The sequence below is a fragment of the Hirundo rustica genome, chromosome 10 (assembly GCF_015227805.2).
Source record: "Hirundo rustica isolate bHirRus1 chromosome 10, bHirRus1.pri.v3, whole genome shotgun sequence".
Classification (NCBI taxonomy): Eukaryota; Metazoa; Chordata; class Aves; order Passeriformes; family Hirundinidae; genus Hirundo; species Hirundo rustica.
The window spans coordinates 17615922-17639235 of record NC_053459.1 but is presented as its reverse complement, the minus strand read 5'-3'; the positions used below and the strand labels follow the sequence as shown (position 1 = coordinate 17639235).

General features: G+C 42.1%; 2 protein-coding genes across 3 annotated transcripts in view; one reads left to right on the top strand and one right to left on the bottom strand.

The window, feature by feature from the left end:
* Window positions 1-23314, top strand: part of SENP5 (SUMO specific peptidase 5) — a 165594-nt gene that overhangs the window by 55782 nt on the left and 86498 nt on the right. The gene's annotated exons all lie outside the window — the stretch shown is intronic.
* AHSG (alpha 2-HS glycoprotein) lies at window positions 1939-8475 on the bottom strand. The gene is made up of 7 exons (XM_040074424.1): window positions 8272-8475; window positions 6810-6920; window positions 5582-5666; window positions 4590-4753; window positions 4192-4305; window positions 3329-3409; window positions 1939-2490 (listed from the first exon to the last, which is right to left on the bottom strand). The coding sequence occupies exons 1-7, from the start codon at window positions 8473-8475 to the stop codon at window positions 2215-2217; spliced, it is 1035 nt and encodes a 344-aa protein (XP_039930358.1). The 3' UTR covers window positions 1939-2214.

Here is a 23314-nt window from a genome sequence, read left to right as displayed (position 1 = left end):
GTTAAATACTGAATCTGTTACTAAGGCCCAGGTGCATGAAAATGAGGCTGTACTGGTAGGAGACCGAGTGATTGCTTCAAAGCAGTCCTGGAAAACACATCTGTAAGGGGGCACAATTTGTCCTTAAGAGGACAAATGTTAAGGAGAAAGAAGATGAAGTGCAGCTACTAAAATGGAATGCACAGAGAAATATTTTTTTCTTCCTGGTTTAGAAAACAAGGGAGTGGTTTCACCAGGTATAGGAGAACATCTGTGAAGTATGGAGCCTGCAGATGTTTCTGCTACATATCTTTGCCTTGTGTGGTTTGAAAAGGCAACAAGAAAATGCAGCATTTCTGGATTTCAGGATCCCCAGGGGCAGGAATCCCTTCTAAAAACATTGTTTCTGCCCTCATAAAATTTTCTAAGCCTGGAAAACACTCTCTCTTATATAAATTAGTTCCTATTTCATTATATAGAAGACAATTTCTATAATTTAGTTATGGTGATTCCTAGTTTTGAAAAGTCTCATGGATCTGGTGTCACAGTGATGCAAAACAGAATAGCTGCAATTTCATTAAATCCTGTACTGTGTCTCATGCAGTGAGATGGGAATATCACCTATCTTACTGCATTAAGAGATTTCTAGAGCTTAATAGTGGCACTTTTTGAAGGAATGGCTGCATGCCGGATATACTGGAGTCACTGCTTTACAGAGAAGCAACCCCCACCCCAAGCCACTGACTGGCTGTGGCTGGTGCAATTCCCCACAACACACTTCCTGCAAAACTCAGCATTTGCTTGAAATGTGAGAGCAGCTACCTTCACAGGCAGAGCTTGCCCTCAGTGTGCTGCCATCACATTAGACTGTGGTTTAGAGAGTCTGAGCTGATTTGCCTTTTCTTTACACACCCAGCTGAAGCACTGACTTTTCCCTTCCCCACTGACACAGCAGAGCAGAAACATTCTGTGTTGTGAGCTGTTGCACTTTCACCAAGAGCAAGTGTTAGTTGTGTTGCTTACTGAGTACTGGATGGCTGTAACTAGAACAGGACAGGTTATTTGAAACAGTTCAGAAATGACATGTGTTCTGCAATTTTTTTGTTGCCTGCATGATAATTATCTTGTAGCAAGTGCTGTTCCTGGTTAAACATTCATGACTCTCTTTGAGACTGCTCCCCAGGGCCTGCAGAATTCCAGTCTGGCTGGAGGTAAAGATCCTTCTGGCCCCAGCCCCTTATTAATTCTCTACCTAGGATAGATTCTGCCTCTAACATGTGCCAGAAATTCAGGGAAGATTTGACTGCCAGGGCAATGGTAAATTGGCCATCACTGTCTGGGTCCTGTTATATGAGATACATGCCAGTCATATGTTTTTTATTCTCTTGAATTGGCATTTCCTCATCTGCACACAGACTGTGCAGGATCCACCCCATGATTGTACTGCACCTGAGTGTCTGCTGGAAGACAGACAATACACATGTATTTGGCTGCAGGGATTGATGCTTTCAGCCTGCCAGCAACGAGTGTGTCCTGACTCCCTGTTCTTTTCATAGCCATGGATGCCCTTGTGCAGTGTCCAAAAGTTTTGAGGTTCTTCTGGTGGATATCAAAAGTAGGTACATGGTAGGAAATATTATAGGTGGAAGGGAAAAATACCTTTTTTCCTGCCACTTCTTTAGTGTTATTGGTGTGTGATCAAAAGGGAGGACTGACCTGATTTTCCGCAGTGCTCAGCACCCACACATCCCAGTGAAGCTGATGAGAAGTGCAGGAGCTTAGTGTTTTTGAAATCAAGCCCAGAATATGACTCATAATGCTGTGAAGGAGATACTTGACAACTAAATGAAAATATATCCAGATAGAAGGTAGCAAAGCATTGAACATTTTATTGTGAACTAACCTTTAAGGTGGTGTTTCTATCACAAAGCTACAATTGTTGTGTAGCTCTTACAACATTGTCACTGAAACAATATTTTCTGTATTTTAACTAGAGAATCCCTGTATATAAAGTAAACTATTGCTATATGTTGTAATCATTTATATTTTGGAGCAGGCCTTTGCAAGACTCTGACCATGACTCTGCTCTCTGGGCGGGTAAAACTCATTTGTGCTCAGAGTCAAGCATTCGCACCTATTTGTACTCGATGCTGTGGTCTCTGTGCTGCTGCTGCTGCTGCTGCTGCTGCTGCGCTGATCGCTCAGTTTGGCTGCATTGCATGTCTGAAACACAGCCTAGATATCGAAATGGCGAATCTTCCCAGGACAGGGAGGAGGAGGAGGCACAAAGCCAACTGGGCGAGGTACTTTGTCACGCTGAGCAGCCTCTGCAACTGCTCTCTTTGTTACCGATTTTGCTGAGAGCATGGAACGCAAAATTTCTGAAGAGCTCGATTCAGATGCAACAGGATTATTGTGGGCAAGCCCAAGATTATGGTTTGTGAAGCCTGCAGCACTGGGTGCCAGTCCTGCTGATGTGTCTTGACCTGGATGAATGTAGGTAACTCCAGGCTGGAAAAGAAAAACAGGTAGTGTTGGTTTTCAGTGATTTGGGACTTGTGACATACAGGTAATTGATACCTTACAAGGTACCCTGCTCCTAACTAGCTATAGGCCTGTAACCCAGGTTCAAATGTTCCTGACTATCACAGAAGTCTGATTTGCATTGGAACACAGGCACGGGAACTCAGGAAAATATTTTTTATAGCCAGTGAATCATTAAGACCAAATTCTGTGCTATATGATATTTCAGGGCCACCTGCACAGCTGGAAAGACATTGAAGACCAGCTGTCTCATTTTCTCTTTCATGTACCTCTTAGCTAATTACTGTTGAGTTACCAAGAGCTGCTGTCCATAGGAAGTATTCAGCCACCACGGAGTCCTCCTGAGACCAAATGCAGGCTAAAATACCTGGAAAGAACTCAGGTCAAGTGCATATGTTTTCCTCCCCTTGCTACAGCAGTGCAGGACAAGGTCCCTGAATTCAGTTGTGTCTAAGGACTAAAATCCTCCAGCCTCACAATGCTGATTTCTGTTCTGCATTTATCTACCCCATCCCTTTAGCTAAGAGAGTCTGGTTCCCTTTGCCCTGCTAGACATGTGAATCTCCCAGATGTTCAGGAAGGCAAATTTTGTCAAGCATGGATGGCAGACATGACTTAATTCCCAGCACAGAAATCCACAGGACAATCAGGAGCCACCTTACCTTGGCTTTTAGGCTACACAGATAAGTTTTCACAGGTGGCTAATGCAGTCTACAGTGAAAGAAGTAAACTCAAGGTGATGGCTTGTAACAGTACCAGTGGGTTAGAATACCCTGCAAAGCAAGGGAGTATCTGGAGCTGGTACCTGATGGCCGTACATCTGGCAGTCCACCTGAAGTTCTTGTGAGGGACGTTTCACCATCACTGCTGTGCAGAAACCAAAATTCTGGCAAAGCAGAACATAGTCAAAAGAAAACAGTTAGAAAATAGAGGGAGGCTGTGTTAGAATTTTAAATTTCAGCGCATTTAGAAATGGCTACTTGTTCTCATGTTTTATCTGAGCAGTAAAGTGCTTGCTTTTTAAAAGCCTGCCGGGCTCAAAAGCCAAGCTCCTTAAATACATAAGCAACAAATAAGGGAAACTCCTGCATTCTTCTGTAGTAAGATCCTTTGTATGTGCGGATATGAGGGAGGGGAAAAATATATAAGAATCTGGGTAAAGAGCTCCCAGCCCCTAAAACTGCTTAGAACTCAGTTTCATCAGAAACAGAAGAATTTTAACATGGTAAAGTATACAGTATAATTCTCAAGAGCATATATATCAGAACTGAGGGCACTGGAATTGTAGGAGGGGGAAACAGTTTTGATTTTTTTTAATGTGACTGTGTACTGTCCAGTACAAAGAGCCTGATTTTCTCAGGTGCTTCTTTTAAGAATAAGCAATAATATATATTCTGTTGATTAAAAATATTCTGTCTCTGGTCCTCAAGCCTTTTTCAAATATATTCAAATCCATTAAAATTCAGTCCAGATACCTCAGAGAAAAGAGAAAGGTGTGATATAGCTGTAGGAATGATATCTCGAAAAACATATCATGATGGTACACATCTCTTGCACTTTGATCCCCGCAGGGGTCTATTCCTGCTCCAGTGCAAGCACATCCCAGCGTGATGCTGCTTTTCTGCCTCAGAGCTGGGGAGATTGGGGCTGTTGTGCTGCCATACTCACAGACTGATCCTCGGGCAGCAGCTGACAAGCCCCCACGTTGGCTTTAGCTTCTTCTGCAGAGCAGTTCGTGGCACCCACAGCAAACTCAGTAATAACAACGTGCCCTGGGTGATACTGATAAAACAGGAAAATTGTTTAACTGACTTTGCACTTGGAAACTGCAGAGCTGCTGAGAAAAGATGAAAGGCAAATATTGTGGCTTCATCTCCCACTGGAGTGAAAGGGAATCCTGTGGCTAAAATGTCACATAATAGTTGGGAAATTAAAAGCAAATCAGGAGGGCAAATTAGAACAAGCAAATTGTGTCTGTTTGCAAATATAACTTGGTAGCAGAGCACAATCACTGCAGATGAAATATTATGTTTACATGAAAGGCTAGACACAGTTCTAGAAATTACCTGTATTTTGGCTCTTCCGATCTCGAGGAGCCTGAGGTAAGATTCCGTGGTTTTGCTGTTGTAGTCATTGAGTGCAGCTGACACCGTTTCTAACACCTCTGTGTTGTTCATGCTTGCCAGCAGTGGACAGTCAGGGCAGACTTTGCGAATGTCTTCACCGGAGTCTGCAGGAGGAATAGATCATGTTTTGATCAGATTGTAAATCGTTTAGAAAGGCATTATCGACCTATTCAGTAACACAAAACACTGTTTAAAACCTGTCCCGAATTAAAGCGGCAGGGATTTTTCCAGTGCCGGCTATAGATGGCAGTGTGTCACACCACTTGGCCATTCAAATCTCTGCAAGAAAAAGTGCTGTAGACTTCAGCAGCACATTTTATATGTTCATGCTCAGTTTTTAGTAAATTTGCTTCCTGGAAACCTCTCTATGGCACCAGTGAAAAGGTGCTTCAGCTCACACAAGGAATGGTAGAAAAACGAAGAGATTTTAACTTATTTGAATTGTGTTTGTATGTGTTATTTCAGTCATCAGTTTTGACAGTAGTACTGAAGACATTGTGTACAGAGCAAAGAGATCTCACACTGAGCAAGTAAAATAGACATTCTGCTTTCCCAAGGCAGTATTGAAAATGCTGGATTTAGTAAAGAAGCTGCATCTGCCAGTGGGACTCTGATGACCAACAAACACAAGTAAACTCAGACCTTAATTCTTGAGGTTAAACTGCTGACTGAAAAGACTCGAATCTGGGACTTGTTCTCCAGTTACTCTTACAGTATCTTAATTGTCACAGTAAAGGGGAGCAAAGAGAAACAGTGGGTTTGTAAGGGAATGAAACCAGAAAAGGGGGCTGGATTTAGAAAACCCATTAACAGTTGTCCTTTATGCCATATTTATACCCAGCAGTTCAGAATCAGAAAAGCTACTGAACTGTAACCACTGCTATAAAAATACTCCAGCCTCTAGATTCAAACCTACAGAACAAAGCCTTTACCTGCATGTGAGTGGCATTTGCTAGCAAGCACAGATAATGTCCCATCCACTTTCTGCAGTTTAACATCACAGTCACCCTCAACTGCCTAGAGAGAGACAAAAATCAAAGGGTTACATTGTTCAGATAAATTGGATTTTCTGATAAAGGGCCACTAAATTCAAAAGAACAGATCCTGGCTGACCATTCCTGGCAGCATCGGTCTGATGGCAAAGGCACTGCTAGGCATGTCCTGATGGCTGTGATTTTGTAAAAGGCAGAGCAGAGCTACAAAATCTGGATCCAAATCAGGATCTCAAAAGTATCAAAAGTACCAGGGTAGCAAGATTGTGGACATTTAGTACAGGTTCGTGTCTCATGCAGAGCAAAGAATATGAATACTTATGAATTAAGACCTTCCACAGAGCTGTTTGATAACATTGTCACTAATCTCAGCTGGTCAGTGGCCATGGTAACAGCAGAGTGTGCTGCCTTGTGTGAGCAACCTGATCCAGCAGGGAGGAGATGTCAAAGGCAAAGCTGGAGTCACTGGGAAGAGGGAACAGTTAGAGTTACCTCCCCCCCGATGGAAAATAGAATCTGAGCCCTGATGAATACAGGGGTAGATCATGATTCATATTTCGTGAGCTCTGTGAATTGGCCCCCATTCTAGAAACAGCAGGCTCAGACAACATTTCCACTGCTTTGGTCAGGGAAAGCGTCTCACAACTGGATCACGCTTGCATAAGAACAAAATACCTGAGGCCAGTAAATTCCAGCTGAGCATTACTTCAAAGGCAGAGCCCTATCTGAAGGGAATAGCTCATCTGCAGTTGTAACTAGGGAGAGATGGCTTGGTGGAATTGCACCAGGTAACAACCCAGAGGTAGCCAAGGAAGGGTATTTTTGTACACATTCACAACCTGCCCTGTCTGTGGTTTGCAATGGGGCGGTGACATCTGGGCTGAGCGAAGGGGCTGAACCTGGAGCCCCTAAAGAAGGCCTTGGGCATTCATGGACTGTATGTGGGCAGAGACCTGTCCTCAGATAACAGGACATGAAAGAAATCCAGGAGTGAAGTCCTTCATGACATGAAGGCAGTGAAGTCAGCAAGGAGGCTACAAGTGATTGAGTGGTTACAGGCTGTTACAGAGATATGGCATTTGCTTGGGAATCTGGTGATAGCCTGGCCTCTGGCATCAACATGTCTCACATGCACCTTTGGGTCCAGCTGGTAATGTTCAGTACTCACATGATCTGCAAAGCTCCTCACTGTGCAATTTGCAAGAGGTGTAGGGCTGAGAATAGGGCACTTGGTCTCCAGTAAGTCAAGTTCAAGAAATATGATGTCATTATTTGGCCCCTGAAAGAGAAAAAAACCATTGGAATTGATGTAATTTCTTCACAAAGCATCACCAGATTTCTTCCCTGGGGATGCACTGGGGTCTCTGTTGCTGACTATCACAGGTAGCTCCCAGTATACACCAGAGTAACTGAAAAGGTCCTTACTTTTAACTTCATAAAAAAAACCAGAACTCCAAATCTGGAGTAAGTCCAGATAATCACACTGATTTTGTTCCAGCTAATAAGGAAGAGGCTCATAAATTTTGGAAAGTCAAACTTGTATGTAGTGAGTCAGTTCTCTTAAGTATTTATAATTTTATTAATTTTATATTTTTTATAATAATTTTATGTTGTTGGTAGTTTTAAAAAAACAACAGCTTTCTTTTTGATGAAAAAACTTCTTGTTTCTATAACCAGATACCCAACAAACACTGGTGAGCATTGACCTGTCTTGTTTAGTCCATTGGAATTACACTGAATTGCACCAGTTCTTTTGCATCTGTAACATTTCTTTGGGTTCCCTAGCTCCAAGATTGATTCTGATGTTCAAGTCATTCCATTTAAACCAATTAAGTTGTTTTAGTGTAAAAGCATTAATATGAGCAAAGCAAACACCAGTGTTTTTGTGTGGGTAACTCTTGTAATCTTGGGGCACACCTGTAGTCTCATTTTTGTCTGTTGTAGTCTTTTCTAAATGTATCTTTTGATATCTTCTCTCTCATTACAAGTAGAAAACAGCCATGGAGTTTCACTCATGTCATTGTTTGGGACTATTTTCCATGTTTTAAGAGAATCAAAGGTTCTGAATTGGCACATACATTGTATCCATGACCATTTCTCTGGCCTTTCTAGCTGCCTACAATGATGGCCATAGATCTTAGGGAAAATAAGCCACTGTTATTTCCATTTAGACCCCTTGGCAGCTCAATGGGGCATTATGTAAAATTAATGCCTACTACAAAATCACTAATAGCATGGAGTTTTGATAGGTATGTATTTATCCAATAAGTAATTACCTGCATCGCAAAGATTATCCTCAGTTTTTCTCCAGATTAGCTACTGGGCTTGTGAATCAGCACCTGGAATGACCTGCTCTTGCAAACGTGCTGCGTCTGTACACCGAGCCCTTTCTAGCATTGTACAAAAACGCCTGAACATTCCTCTCTCCCCCTCAGTTCTGCTCTTTGAGAGATACATTCCAGTGACCTGGATTCTCCACTGCTACCAGGTGTCCTTGCCCCATTTAAATCAACAGAGCCATGCTGATTTCCCCATGTGTGGATACAGCCAGCCCTTGCAGGCGCTTGCGGCGGTGATTTCCGAGCATCCCCAGGTGAGCACGGCGTTCTGCCTGCGAGCTCCTCGCTTACCTGGGGCACCACGCGGATATCCTCGATTCTGTTTAAGGCAAACTTGTATCCATGATGACTGTGGCCATTAATATAATTCGCAGCAACTTCAGCTGCTGCTTCAGATTCTGGGTCATCGCAGCCCAAGGGAGCAGGGGGAGCTGCTGGTACAGCTTTGTGAATTGGAAGCTGAACAAGCAGTATTAAAGCTACTAGTGCCTTCATGGCACCTGAGGAAAACTGATCCCTTTCAGAAATAAAGATCTAAGAATACAGCTCAGATGGTAGCTCGGTAGAGAGAACCGGGGCCTCATTTATATAGTACATACCTCAGATTTACATGAGCACATGCCTGATACTTGTCCCAGTTCCAAGAAGCATTGCAAACAACAAAGGAGAAAAGTAAATGTTAGGACATCAAGCTGACTGATTAATTTTGGCCAAAGTAAATTTTATCAGGTAGGATATTGCGAAGTCTGCTAAAGCAGCTTAAGAAGAAAGAGTCAGCAAAAATGTAACACAATTTTTAGACACTTCTACCAACCAAATAGTGTCCGTGTAAGAGGAATGTGATCCCTTCTGTTAAATGTGTAGGGATGCTAGTGCTAATTAAGCTTTCTTGTAAACATTCTTTTGGGGCCCTAATCTCACCAGACACCAATCTAAATTGTGAGATCAGTAGCATGATAATTTAGAAAATGGAATTTTAAGTAGTCCTAAGGATAACATTCAACAGCAAACGTAATTGAATAGCAACTTTTGCTACTGAATTTATTTGGAATAGGAAATGAGGCATAATTCCTAAATCCTTTGCATCAGCTCATTCTTTCTCTAAATAATCTGAATATGTCCAATAGTTCTTGGAGTTTTATTTTGCAAAGCAAGCATCATGTAGGAATGCTTCTGGAATACGTTGTACAGATTTGAGGATTTGGCAGAAGATCCTAAAGAGCACAAAGTGTTTTAAGGAGAATATAGAGGAAAATTAGCTGCTTAAATGCTTAGGAATGCTGGATCCAATCTTATATTTACATTCACAGTGTACATATTTACAAAAGAGTAACAGGATAAAAAAAAATATTCTCTGTAGCACAATGAAGCATCTATGATGTGTCCAGCATTTACAATCTTTAATTTAAGGTGAGATGACTTGGGCTAGACAGATTCTAGCTAGACAGTCTGGCTCAGCCAATAGAAATGGTTTTCCTGCAGGGTTTCAGACCAGGTTTCTACCATCCGTGTTAGGGCAGTGATCAGGCTGCAGAACAGTAAAGGTCCCTTTTGGCTTTAACATCTCTGAATCTCTGTTGTCATTTTTAGAGCTGAGGAACTAGCTGCAGATTTGAGATGAATAGAAGGACTTTGGAATAGTTAGAAGTTGTTTGTTTTGTTTTGTTTTGTGGGTTTTGGTTGGGGTTTTTTTGTTTGTTTATTTGTTTGTTTGTTTGGGGTTTGGTTTTTTGGTTTTTGGTGGTTTTGTTGTTGTTGTTGTTGTTTTACTTTAAGTATTTCTCCTCTGCTTACATGATATTGTGAGAGAGGCTAAAAGTTTTGGAAAAAGAAGCAGTCTTGAGTTATGCCTCTCTCTTCTAGAATCTGTGAATACAGAAAACACTATAAATAGAAATGGTTCCATTTGACAGATTACATGAGAAAGAAGGAGAATGGAAAGAGACTAAAAAGATTGGACAATTTGCTTCAGTTGTGTGGCATGAGGTGTGCTTTGAACACCAGGATTTGCAAATTGAAGAGATTTGTGGGGAAAAGAAAGACTTTTTCTCTCTCTTGCATTAAAAATTTGATCTGAGCATGATTTGTTTCTTCTCCATGACTTGAAGCAGGTGTTATTTGGCATTTGGTCTGTTGTGTGGATAATTTGTTTTCCTGACTTTGGCCTGGAAGAATTAAAGAATGAAGGTTTGGTGTCCCAAAAACACATTTTAAGTGTTCCTTGTGGGCATCTTTCGAATCTCAGCAAATTTACTTAGAAAGATAGTATTTTACTCTTTACTGTTAATGCACAGTTCAGTTTCTAACCTGTAAATGTTTTCATTCCCCTTTTCCTTTTTTTGTTGTGAAACATTGGGGTGAACTTCCACCAGGTGCAGATTGAAATTGTTTTTCACTTGAGTGACAGATAATTGTCCCAGTGAAGGACTTAGAAGATTATTTATAAATTTCATGTGGTCATTACTCAGTTTCTTCAGTTACATCTTTTCTACTTCGTCATTGCAAATACTGTAGGATGTATAACATTTCTGCAGTCAAGCTCTACATATTCCTAAATATAATATATAACCCAGTTCAGTCAACTTCAGGTTCCAGTTTCAAAGAACAACCTAAAACCTCAAACAGCAAACAGGATTTATTATCTTCTTTCTTCCCTCTTCATTGTCACTCCCATTCCATATTCCATTTATCAAGCAGGACAAAAAGGAAATACTTCGAAACCCACTGTACCTCTCCTTGGTTTCTCTGTAGGCTCACTCCAGCCCTTCCCCTCTTGGTGGCTGTGTGAACTTTCTTTGTGGGCATACAGAGGATCAGAAATGTGCCCACACAATTATTAATGCTCAGTGCCATGAGGAATGTTTGCAGTTAGCAGGTTTTGGGTGATTTATGATATGTGTGAGGAAATTTGTGTTTAGCTTTTATGTTTGGGAAAGGAGTTTCAAAATACCATCAGGTAGTTTGGGCACAGGTAACATGACAAAGGAGCCTTTCACCTTTTGGGTACAGACTGACACACATCTGCCTAATTATTCCCTCTGAAAGTGTGACTGCTGGTGTCAGCTCCCTGCAGGCCTGTGGCCCATCATGACTGGCCTTTTTACATCACCCTCATGAAAGAGGCAATAATTGCAGAGATAACTTCTCACTGAACTCAGGGCACATCTGCATGAGACATAGGAACACATTGTCCTGTATTTGCAGTAGAGGCTGCAAATACTTCTAACAGCAGAAGAAAGTGAGCTGAATCCCATGGGCTTCTGCACAGAAGATGACATCTCAACCTCACTGAAGTGAACAAGTCTTTCACAGAATCAGAGTATCACAGAATAGCTGACTTTGGAAAGGATGTCTGGGGGTCACCTTGTCTGATCCCACTGTACAAGTAGAGAGGGCCACCTTGAAACAGAACATGTCCAGGTGGCTTCTGATTATCTCCAAGAAAGGAGACTCAACAACCTCTTTGGGCACCCTGTACCCATGCTTGGTCACCCTCACAGTAAGGTGTGTTTCCTGACATTGAGACAGAACCTTCTATTCCATTTTGTGCTCATTGCCCCAGTCCTGTCGCAGGATGCCACTGAAAAGAGTCTTGCTCCACTCTCCCTCCTGGTATGTATATCCATTAAGCTCTTCCAAGCCTTCTCTTTGTGCTGGGTAGTCCCAGCTCTCTCAGCCTTTCCTCACAGGAGATGCTCCAGTGCTTCAGTTACCTTTGTGGTCTTTTGCCACACTCTCTCCCCCGTATTGAGGAGCCCAGAACTGGGCACAGAAACCAGATGTGGCCTCACCAGTGCTGAAGCAGGGGAAGGATCACCTCCCTAAAGCTGCTGGCAGTGCTTTGCCCAGTGCAGTTCAGGGTACTGTTAACCCTCTGTGCAGCACAGGAACATAACTGGCTCGGCTCGGTGCCTGCCAGGACCCCCAGGTCCTTTTCTGCCAAGCTGCTTTCCAGCTAGGTGGGGCCCAGCATATTTTCCTACATGTGCTCCCCCAGGGGCAGGATTTCAGACTTCTCACTGAACTTCATGAGGTTCCTGTCAGCCCACTTCTGCAGCCTGTCATGGTCCCTCTCAAGGACAGCATGACCCTGTGGCATATCAGTCACTTCTCCCAGTTTTGCTCATCACCCAGATCACTGATGAAGAAGTAAAACAGGACTGGACCCCAGTATTGCCCTCTGTGGTGCACCACTGCTTCCTGGCCTCCATCTCGACTTTGTGCCACGATCAGCAACTCCAGGCCCAGCTGTTCAGCCAGTTTTCAATCCACCTTTCACATCAGTGGTGTGAGACTTTGGCCCTGGTGAATTAGGCTGCCTGAGAGACTTGACAAGGCTTCACTGCAATGGAAGCAGAACAAGCTGGGTTTACTGCCCTTGTTATATAAAATATAGTATTGATTCTATGTTCAAAAATTGAGGCTCCACTGAATCTCAGTTCTTAATAATTCATATAAACCACAATGGAAAGGTGAGTTGATGGTTTTCTTTTTTGCTTTCTCTCTTTTTTTTTTTTGGTTGGATGCTTGGAACAGCTAGTGATGATTGGAAAGTTGCTGCCCCTTCTCAACCTCTTTTGGAAAAAAAAGGAAAGAACCACTTCCCTTGATGTCAAATTGACACCTTCCTGAGTTTAAAATTCAAGCAAATTAACCAAGCAAACAGATAAATATCATCTTTTTAAAGCTTCACATCAAAGTTAAACACTTGTGGGGATTTCTGAGGCTCTCTTTTCAGATTACTAAAACGTCATTTTTTGGAAAAGCAGACAGAACTGGTCCAATTCTCTGCACCACATCAAAAGATGCATTTCTGAGCAGTCAGGCATTGTACAATACTGCAAAACTTAATCACCTTTTGCTTTACACTTGATTAAGTACATTACGTTTGGATCATCGAGTTCACAAGATATTGGAACATCAGGGCTGTCTTCTATATAGCCATCACCTACTCAGAAACCTGCACGCAAAGGCAAGAAAATGTCTACAGGGAAAATGTCAGAAAGTTAAAGTCACCAGTCTTGCCAAGGCAGCATATTGCTCCCTTAAATGACAGTATAATCACCATTTAAAAATAAAGTGTGTGAAAACCCATAGAGGTCTGAGAAAAACCTCAAGACAAATTAGACTAATTGATTTGCATACTCTTATTGGCCCCTTTCCACTACATGGGCAAATCTTCAGCAGATGTAAATTGGCTCAGAATCACTTCAGTCCGAGTCCCCATTGTCCCTATAACAGGAATTTCAGGCTGAAGAAAAATGGTGAAGTCTGAACAGTTTTACCAGATTGTAATAGTAGAATATTATATGTAAATTAATTTATTTTTATTAAATATGAGAGTCTTTAAGAGCAGGAAGGCTGACCATGTGCCCTGATTTGCTGTGTTATTTGCAGCTGAGAAATTTCTTACTGTGAGATATAAAGCGTGCCGACATGGCATCTAATTTGGGAGCCTCTAGTCCTGGGTGTCCTGCTAGAGATTCCTTTTCAGTCAGCTTTGCTGATCTCAATCTGTTAATCTTTATTTTCTTTTAACTGTAGGATGAAAATAACTACTTTCCCTTTTAATTCTGTGATCTGAAATAAATCACTGAATTTAGTAAAAATGTTTGATATCACTGTGTAGGATGTATTCAAAACATTAGAGGAATCCAAGGGTCAGGAAAACCAGATGCCACTCAGTAAAACCTTAGGTAACACTATTTCCTGGACTTATCAGAAATGTAGGATGATTGAGAGGGTTGAAATTTGGTCTTCCAGATTTAGTATTTATTATTTCAGACATATTTTTCACTGGTTAGAGTTTCTTTAAAAAAAAAACAAACTGTATTGCTTTTACTTTTCTTTTCCTTTGAAACAGCGTGAAAAGTTGTCAAGAATTTTGAAATTTTTACTGAAATGGAAATTTTGATTTTTGACCAGCTTTCCCAGACAAAGCCAGCCAAGTCTATTTCTGTTCTGTTCTCTCTCGTTCTATTTTGCTCTTCTATTGTCTATACTTGAAATACTTGAGTGCCTTCCAGAAGTACATCAACTGACAGAACTAGCATTTGTTACATGAAAATCTATTCTCCTTCTCTTCCCAGTGGGAAGATTATATAAGATGTTTTGTCTTAGCGAAGTTTTTGATTGATTTAAATTTTCCTCCCCATTTCCGCATTTTCCCTGCTCCATGTTTTGATGTTGCAATCAGTAACAAGAGCAGTTTTATGTGTTGAGGGTTTTCAGGCCCCTTATTGACTTACCCTGGTATGGGAGACCCACCCTTCCTAAATTTGTTATACTTTTCTACCCTTTTATCGAGGTCAAAGTTATTTATGTTGCCATGCAACTCTAAACAGTGGGATATTTTTGCTTCAGCCCTGCAGGGATGTCATGGTTCTCTCAGTATCATTCCTGTGCAATTTGATGGGTGTGGGAAAGTTGTGTTGGAGATGGATAGGTGGCAACTGTGAAATCAGAGATTAGCAGCTGCGGAAGGATTTGGGGGGTTTTGGCCATAGTTTGTTCTTCCAGCTTTTATGGGTGTTGCCCTGATCATTGCTTCACACCAGAACCTAGAGCAAACAGAGCAGGATACCTGGGAAGAGACTGCCGGGCTGAACCACAGGAGCAAACAGTGGATCAGAAGCAGAACCAAGGTATTTCACACTGAGTAAACAAACGCCCTGCAGTCACACTGACCTCTCCTCGTCTCCATGAACAGCAAGGGAATTTCAACTCCCGCTCTCCCTGGGAGAGCCGGTGACTGTCCTGGCATTACCAGGGTATCCACAGACACATGGCTCCAGTTTAAAAACGCAAATTGAAACATGCCACGTTAATTCCTTTTACTTACAGGAATCTTTAAAGATGTAAGTGCACAATTTGTCTGGGTGCTGTCATGTTCTATGACGCTGTTAGTCTCTGCGATGGAGAACTCCACATGATAACTCCACATGTTATCTTCCCTTGCTGAGTTAAATCCTGAAATTTAGTAGCAAGTGTGAGGGCAGCCTGCTGTGCTCTCTGGATTCCCACATGCTCAGCTGCAATGACATATTGTTGATGTGAGAAACAAAGTTCACTCTTGGCACTGTAGGTAAGTGCTTCTTTCCACTGAGTTTTGTAGAAAAAAACTGCACGTTCATTCTTATGCTGTGGCAGTCGGAAAACATGAAATTGTTCCCTACTTCTGCTGGGCTGCTGTTTTGAAAATACTGCATGTGTTTCCATGTGGAGGCTCGTTGGCATGAGTGACAGGAGGGCTAGGGAATGGCAGGTGGGAGGATGGCAAGCTGATATCCTTTCTCACCTTGGAGCACTCCTTCAGGGGCATGACAAACTCAATCAATATCCCAGTGAGATTTACATAATTCTGACAAGCAAGAGAGTCTTAAAAAAATTAAAGGTATTTATTTTTAGTGAGACAGATGATTAAGTCCTATGTTTTGGGTTTTTTTTACTGCTACATGTCCCTAAATCACCCATTTAATTCAACTCTCTGCTGCCTTCCAGCCACATGGCTAAAAATCTGGAAGTAAGATCGGAAACATGAGGGGGACATTTCAATTTAATAGCGTGGAGGCGATATATTAATAACACATTTGCAACAGGGGAAGTGGGTCTTTCCAAGTTAGTGCAGTTTGAAAGAATTTATATAGACATTCCTGCTTAAGGAGTTGAAATTTCGCATGTTAAGACATAAAGTACAGATGACTTTTATGACAACAAAGTAGCTACACTTAGAGCTTTCCTTGCTTAATTTACACAGCCTGGGATTCACAGCAGACAGGGACCCCAGGCTGTCAAGAGCAATAAACATGAGGCGCTCTGAACAGACACACCAGTGCCCAGGTGACCTCCTCCTTAGTGTCTCAGAGAAAGGGAGATGTCAATGTGAGCATCATGAGCTGATTAAAAACAACATCCAGTGTCACATTTCTATAAAGAGGTGCATGTCATCACCTTTTCCCGATATGTTTGAGCATTTGTTGAGGTTTGTTATGCCAGGGGAAAGAGAACTGTAGCTTTGTTTACATCCAGCCCAGAAATTCTGAACCAAACAGTGATGTTAAATCTTGCCAGTTAGAAATTGTACATGTAACTGGCCAGTGCAGAACATGGCTTTTGTACTCATGGATTTATGAATAAAACAGGCCAAGAGAACTCACAGAACTGCTTTGGTGAGGCTACAAGGTTCTGTATTGGGCATCTCAGGTTTTGCCCCTGACATGTCCCGTCTGCTGTTCTGTTGAGTGTCATTAGACTCAGTAATGTTCTAATTTTTCCAATCATTATTTCCATTCTTCTGTCTCTCGAAGGGGATCTTGGGTCTTTTTGAGTCTTCTTGTCTAACACAAGTACTCTGGGTCTACAGCGTAATTTTCTTCCAGTCAAATGTATCTGAAATCTCTGTTTTATCTGTCACTGTAGCTCAGTATGTTCATATTACGATGATCTCCATATGATGACTTTCTCTACCATTGGTCCTACTCCCTAAGCAAGGCGGTATTTCATCATTTCTCTAAGTGGTTCCCCATTCACAAGAACATCAAGCTCAATTTTCTCCTTGCATCTGCAAGGCCCTGGTCAAGACCAGACTTTCTCGCTCAACTTTCACTTGGATCTCACCTTGTCCCTTCTGCCATCACCATCTCTTTGAGCCATTCAGCCTTGTCACTGACAGATATGTCCCTTGCACTCTCTTCAGAAAGAATCCCACTTCTGAGCTTGTTCTTAAGGCCATCACCTCCCTGAGTTCTCACAGGGCCTGAAGAGCTGGCCCTTGTCACATTATCCGCAGTAAAGTGTTACATGACTTTTAAACCCATTTTTATTATACGGGTAGTTGCACTTGCACTGAAAAATTTTAGGGCTTCACAAGGCAAAATGTTTGAAAACCACCTGAAATGGTGAATTTATCTACCACATTTCTGTTTTGACAGGTATTTTCTTAATCTGCCTTTAAGAGCACACATGGCAATGCCACTCTAGGGGCAGTCTTATCTTCCTTACCAAAAGCAGTTTGGTATGAAACGTTCCTTTGAAAACAGTCTTATCTGGCCCCTTCCTAACTCTTGTCTTCATTTTGGGATATGTGAGGAGCAAAGAAGCCACCCTGCAGTTCATACACAAGTCTCGCAAATGAGACTGTCCCTGGGGTAGCTGGATGAAAGCTTTTCACTGACAAGAGGGAACATATAATATTTACTTTTTATAGAAGAGGAAGTGAGGTTTAGTTCATACATTCTGAAACCTTGGAGTTCCTAAGAAAAAGGTTGGTAATACTGGTGTCCAACATTGTTATTTATCTTGTTACGTAACTCACCTGTACCTCAACTGCAGTTTTAAGTGTGCATGAACATGGGAGCATAAGGCTTGAGTAGGACTATGGTGTTGCAACTCCTAGGTACTTTCTGAAAGGAAACAAGATATTTTGCAAACTTTGGACCAATAAAAATATAGTAGTTGTCATTTGCATTAAGTTTTTGTGGCAATTGATTTGCTTCATTTGTGTGAAGCTTCCGTCTAATGACACAAGTTAAAGTTTCGGATTTTGAAATAACTGCTGGGTGTTGGTTAGAAACCTTATAATCTAAAATCTCACTCAGAAGATATTTCCAGAAACAGACATTTTCTGAGTACAGCTGAAGATGTTAAAGATGATTGTGTAATGTTTTGTGTGTATTATAGGAACAGGTAAAGACAGGCACTAAAAGGGGATTTCTTTACTTGAAATTCCCACCTATTGTCAGTATTGTTCATCTCTTTCTTGTCTTTTGATACAGCCCTTCAAGTTTTTGAGAGTCAGATACTCGGGGCAGGCTCATGGAAATGCCAAGACAGATGGACAGATGCGCTACATGTGCTTTGGAGAGCTAAAGCACTGTTGCAAAGAATTACTGGAGACTATTTGTGCACAGAGAAACAAATAACTCATATTCCCAACTCTGTAATCAAAAGCCATTCTTGGCTGGGGGAGATCCCTGCAACAACATTCCTGGCTCCCCTTGAGAGAAGGAAGCCAATGATTATTCTGTTACCCTTCATTATCATTCAGTGTGGTATAAACTGCCCAGGACTTGAACTCTCAAGTGCCCAGGAGGGCCAGTACATGAATATACCTTGTGTCAGCAGAGGCCATTTCAAATAATACAGATGATGACAGATTGATGTTGGTAGCTCATTAGGCAAAGCACTGACCGAGACATCAAATTCCTTTCAGCGAGAATATGGCTGGAGTGTTTGCTGTTGTGCATTAAAGGAGAGACACATTTTTCTTCTTTGATTTCTCTTGCTTCCTGCTTCCCATGTTTGCATCAGACAGTGCCAGCTATCAGATCTGTCATCATGTTTGACTTTCCTAATGTGAACAGCTGTGCCAGAAGAATCAAGGTGTAAAGCTAAACCAAATCTGCAGATATAGTATATATAGTATATTTCAACAAAAGACCTGTGTTCACAAGCCTCCTGTGGCGCACAAACTTTAATATAACACTTGCCTTCTAGCTCGCCCAGATCCAACAGTACAATCTTCCCACCCATGCCTGAACAGATAGAGAACAGATTTCTGAAACACTGTAAGGTGTATTCAGATTGGTGTCTCATTGATATGCTAACTCCTGCTCTTGTGGATTATGCTTCCACACTTTTGGGGCATGCCTTAACCCGCGTGGTTAAGCTGGTAGCCTTCTGCCTCTTCCTGAAGAACACGGGGAGTTGTTTTCCAAGCAGCAAATGCTGCCACAGTTCTCTACCTACATGTCACAGTCCAACAGAGGAAGCCAGGTGACTTCTGCTGCCATCACATTCCCCCACAGTGTTCTGTCTGTGAAGGAGCAGAGTGCACAATGTGCTCTCAGAGAAGAGAGGTAGGTCCACAATTCAGTGAGGGAAGGAATCTCCACATTTCGTCCTTGTGCCCAGACAGGATAAAATACTTCTTAGTGTGGGGGCTAAGTAAGGGCAAACACAGCTGAGGCTAGTTGGTCACTGTTGTGTCCATGCCAGAAGAGAGGAGTCCACAGCTGCTGAGAGGAACCAGGGAGATGAGAGACCAGAGGAAGAAATCAAAGCAAGGGGAAGAGGAGGGGAGTATTCAGCGATTGAAGAGCCCCCAGGGTGAGGATGGGTGCTGACACACCCGAGGCTCTGTTGGCTCCTGGGGCACGTGGCAGCTCATCAGCCACTGTTGATAGCAGGCAGCTGATCCAGCGCCACTGCACAGTTCTCTGCAGCCACACAGTTCTGGGGCTTTGTATGCACTAGGTGATCTTACAGCGCACAGGGTACTTTATCCCCACAGCGCTTTTCATATCCAAAATGATTTTACAAACTGTATCCCTTGGAGGTAGGAAGAGACGGACATTGCATTTATTCAAAATACAGTATTGAAATAAACATCACTACCAGTCTAGTGGCAAATGTCACAGAGGGATCTGACTGCCATGATACAAAAATTATGTTTTAAAGTGAGTGTGTGCTTTTTCCCCTGTTTACTGTAGTCTTCACTGCTCTTAGGTCCTTGTCTTTCAGTTGTGGTCTAAGATATATCCATAGAGTAAATTGCAAGAGTCATGATGAATTGCTTTAAATAGAACTGGCTTTAAATAAAGGCAATGAGAAATGACATTATGGGGCAGAAGCCTGTCAGACATTTTCCACAATTCAGTGTTGAGCTAGACTGACATGAAAAGATTAGAGTTAACATTATGTCTAACGTTACTAGTCTGATGACTCACATACCTTTTATTGATTTTGTTTGAATTGAGTTTATAATGGTTGCTTTGGTCTTAATTTATATAACCAGTGGCCAAATGTACTGTTTTCTTAGTAATTCCTGCATTATAGAGAGCTACATGCAATGACAGTAACTGTGCCTGGCAGTCTACCATCTGGGTACATGCTAATAAAATAATCATCTGCATAATTTTGGAAGTCATTGCAGATATTGGGGGGAAAATGTATTGGGTTTGAGATGAAAATTGCAGGCAGCCCAGTAGAATAATAATGATACAAATAATTTCCCCTAAAATCCTGGAATGGTCTCTGTTGGGATTTGTTTTACATTCATCATGAAGCTGCCTATGATAACTTTGCTTTGATACGAAAGGTAAATAGAAGATGAATGATTAAATAATTTCTATTCAGTATCGTTGAAAAGAAAATGTAAGTCAGTAAGAAATGAACAATTTCTCTGCTGTATTATGACAGTAATGAAAGAGGAAAACCCTTTTTCCTTGCATTTCTAAGTAATAAACTAATAGGGATTACAGATCTCAGTCACAATTGGGTTCCGCCGCCAGGTTCAATATGTGTTTGTCAGTAAAAGACAGTTTGCTCTGTAAGGAATATATGCCCTTTGCTTCTTTGCATTCTGAAATCAACTGAAAGATGAACCCGTAATAAATCCAGAAAAAGTAATAACTCCATAAGAAGTACATCTCTGTGAGAAGAAACACATGGTTCCAACAGATTAGCTCTCTATTCAGGAGTAAATTTCCCTGTTCCAGTCCAAAGGCCTTTTCTGCAATTGGAGCTGGACACAAAACATCTTATTTGGGGGCAGGAATAATTTCTGAAATAGCTGTGTCCATCTCCAGTTCCCACTTTGTCCCCATCCAGTTTATATTTACCAGAGACACTGGAGAAGGTGCAACAGTGCCCATGGGAAAAACACAGGAGCAATGAGCCAGACTGTTCAGTATCTTGGGTAGAGCAGGGAGATGGAGTGGAGGTCTTTGGATATTTACGACCTTGGATGCCACAAATTGAAACCTCTCAGCAACTAAAGCCTGTGAAAGAAATTGTGGGAGGGAAAAATAGGAAAGCTCACTAAATTCCACTGAAACTAATCAGGTTAGAAGGGCCAGCATGTAAAGTTTTGTAGATATTTAAAAAAACATTACTAGCATGTCCCTTCAGACTAGGGACAAGGTGAGATACTTAACGCTGAAGTTTATACTCAGGCTTTTGGGTGATTGATATTCACATGGAAGCTTGAGCTGGGAACCAGCTTAGCCAACTTTGAAGGGACTACAGAATGGAAAATATACCAAGAGCTAAAGAGATAACAAGATGGTGTTAAGCAGACTTGCAGAGTGCTATGGGAAGCTTATGGAAGAAGACAGGAAGAGATGAACAGGCTTTCCTAGAGCAGAAGTTCAAGTTTGTTGTGTAACAAAGGTCAAAGAAACTGAATCTGAAATAAGAGCATGTTTTTGAAGATAAGCTATTAGGGCAGAAGAACCCGAGCCCACAAACAAAAAATGCTTCAGAGTATCTAGAAACTAGAGGAGGAGCTGTGCATGGGTTTTAGGACATTTTACCTGCTGCCAAACTCTCTTAATGCTCAAAATTTTTGGTGTTCAGAAAACTGTGGAAAACGTGCACAAGTGGCATGTCTCAGAGAGGCATATTCTGGGTGTAGGGGTTTGTGCCTTCAGCAAGATTGTGAACATGTTGGCAAAGAATTAAAGAGATGGTGCTACTAGCAGGTTTTAATCACGAGGCTCAGGGACTGCCCCTGCCAACTGTTTTCAGCCACGGGTCTGTGCCTGCAGTCCGAGTGCCAGGATCCATGCCCAATGCTTCCCAACCACAGCAAATTGGGGCAATCTGGCAGATGTCCATCAGAGGTACTCAACCACACCTGTGGCACTGTGACAAGTCGGGGGAACGGGGCAGGCGTGGGGAATGGAGCAGGCTCAATTCCCATGTCTGTCCCAAAGGCACGGATTGACGTTACGGGTCGCTGATGCAGCCGCTAACTGCCCCGGAAAGGGGAGGTCCCATTCCCTGCTCCTGGCCACTGGCTCTCACCCTCCTCTGGCATTGCTCCTTCATTCACCCAACCATGCAGTGCGGTGATGCAGGGAGTTCTGCCACCAGAAAACGAATCATTCCTTGTGGCGAGGTTGGTTCTTTGGCAGATTAACTCCGGGAGTTGGGTTAACGCAGATCCTGCGCGAGTGGCTGTGCGGCCACACGGGAAACAGCTGCCAGAGGGGAACCTGGATAATCTAACCACTCGAGTCACTGAATCATAAAAGATTTTTGGAAGGGATCTCTGGAGATCACTGGGACAAACTGCCGACACAAAGCAAGGCTATCACCGGCATTACAGTGGTGGTTGGAGACACCGGCTGTTTCAGCTTCAGTTTCTGTGCATGTGAAACAGGGGTGACACCACACTGGGGAAGATGAATACCTGCTTGGTGAAGCATCTGGAGATCAAGAGGTGACAAGCACTGCCTTAGCTTGAAGGACGTACAAGACTACTCAAAGCTGCTGGTGGTCAAGGATAAGAATTCTGGTTTTCCTGGCCTTTCTATAAGGCTTGTGATATGGATCCATGTTTTTGGCACAAGAATGCTGAATTTGTTCAAATATTAACATTTCTAAGCACAGCTTATAGAAAAAAATACAACCACATTGGTACATATGCCATTGAAGAGGGGATGATACAGCCCTAAATATTCATCTGTTTCCCAGTAGATTTAAAACCAGTGACTGCTTGGAAGGTATTCCTGATGCGACACTGGCTGTCATATTTGTTTACCTAAACTGAATGATGTCAGAATAGAGAGACCTCCTTTATAGTAGCTTCCATGTTTCAGGCTGGATCAGGTATAAACATTTCCTTCAAAGAAAATATTTACTTTTCATCAGAAGTTTACATAACATGTTCTCCAAAGGAACAAATACTGTGTTTCAGCACAGTTTGAAACATGGGAGATGGCAAATAAGTTAATGAACAACATTTAAGTCAACACCAAACCACTTTCTTTCTCTAGTAAATAACCAGACCATCACACTGTGATGCAATAAGGAGAAGTTCACGGTCAGTCTCTTTTAACTTAGTCTTTATTATATTTTTGGAATCTCATGCAAAAATTCTTCACTGGCCTTGAGAGGGTTAACAGCAGGCAGGGATAAATAATGCATATACATACTTTAAAGTGAGCCTGATCTCACTAGAGAAGTCTGAGGGAGAATTATATAAAAATATTATAAATAAATGAGAATGAGTGGAGAAAGCCTTCAAATCCTCTCTAGTGGAAGGAAGCACCTGGTGATAGGTACTGTGGGGTTCTTTTAAATAAAATTACTGCCTGGCTGGCAAGACAGGAGAAAGGGGAGGAGGAGTAAGAAATACCAAAGTTTGTGACCTCAGCCTTTGGCAGCAGTCTTGTCTGCAAGTCCTGTGCTGGGGAAGAAACAGAGCTTGATTTCCTTTCTGGGAATCGAGCTCTCCCCAAAACAAGCCCACGCTATTTGTGTTCAGTACTGGAGACTGCTGGCCTGTGTGATGATGCTTCAGCAGCAGAGCAGATCCAAGGCTGGGTAT

What these genes read in the sequence shown, in the direction of transcription:
- AHSG (XM_040074424.1), bottom strand. Translation starts at nt 8,475, where the DNA reads ATGAAGGCACTAGTAGCTTTAATACTGCTTGTTCAGCTTCCAATTCAC. An exon ending in ATATCCGCGTGGTGCCCCAG is followed by an intron (nt 6,921 to 8,271) that starts GTAAGCGAGGAG and finishes TTTCTCTTTCAG; the next exon opens with GGGCCAAATAATGACATCAT. An exon ending in CAAATGCCACTCACATGCAG is followed by an intron (nt 4,754 to 5,581) that starts GTAAAGGCTTTG and finishes TTCCTCCTGCAG; the next exon opens with ACTCCGGTGAAGACATTCGC.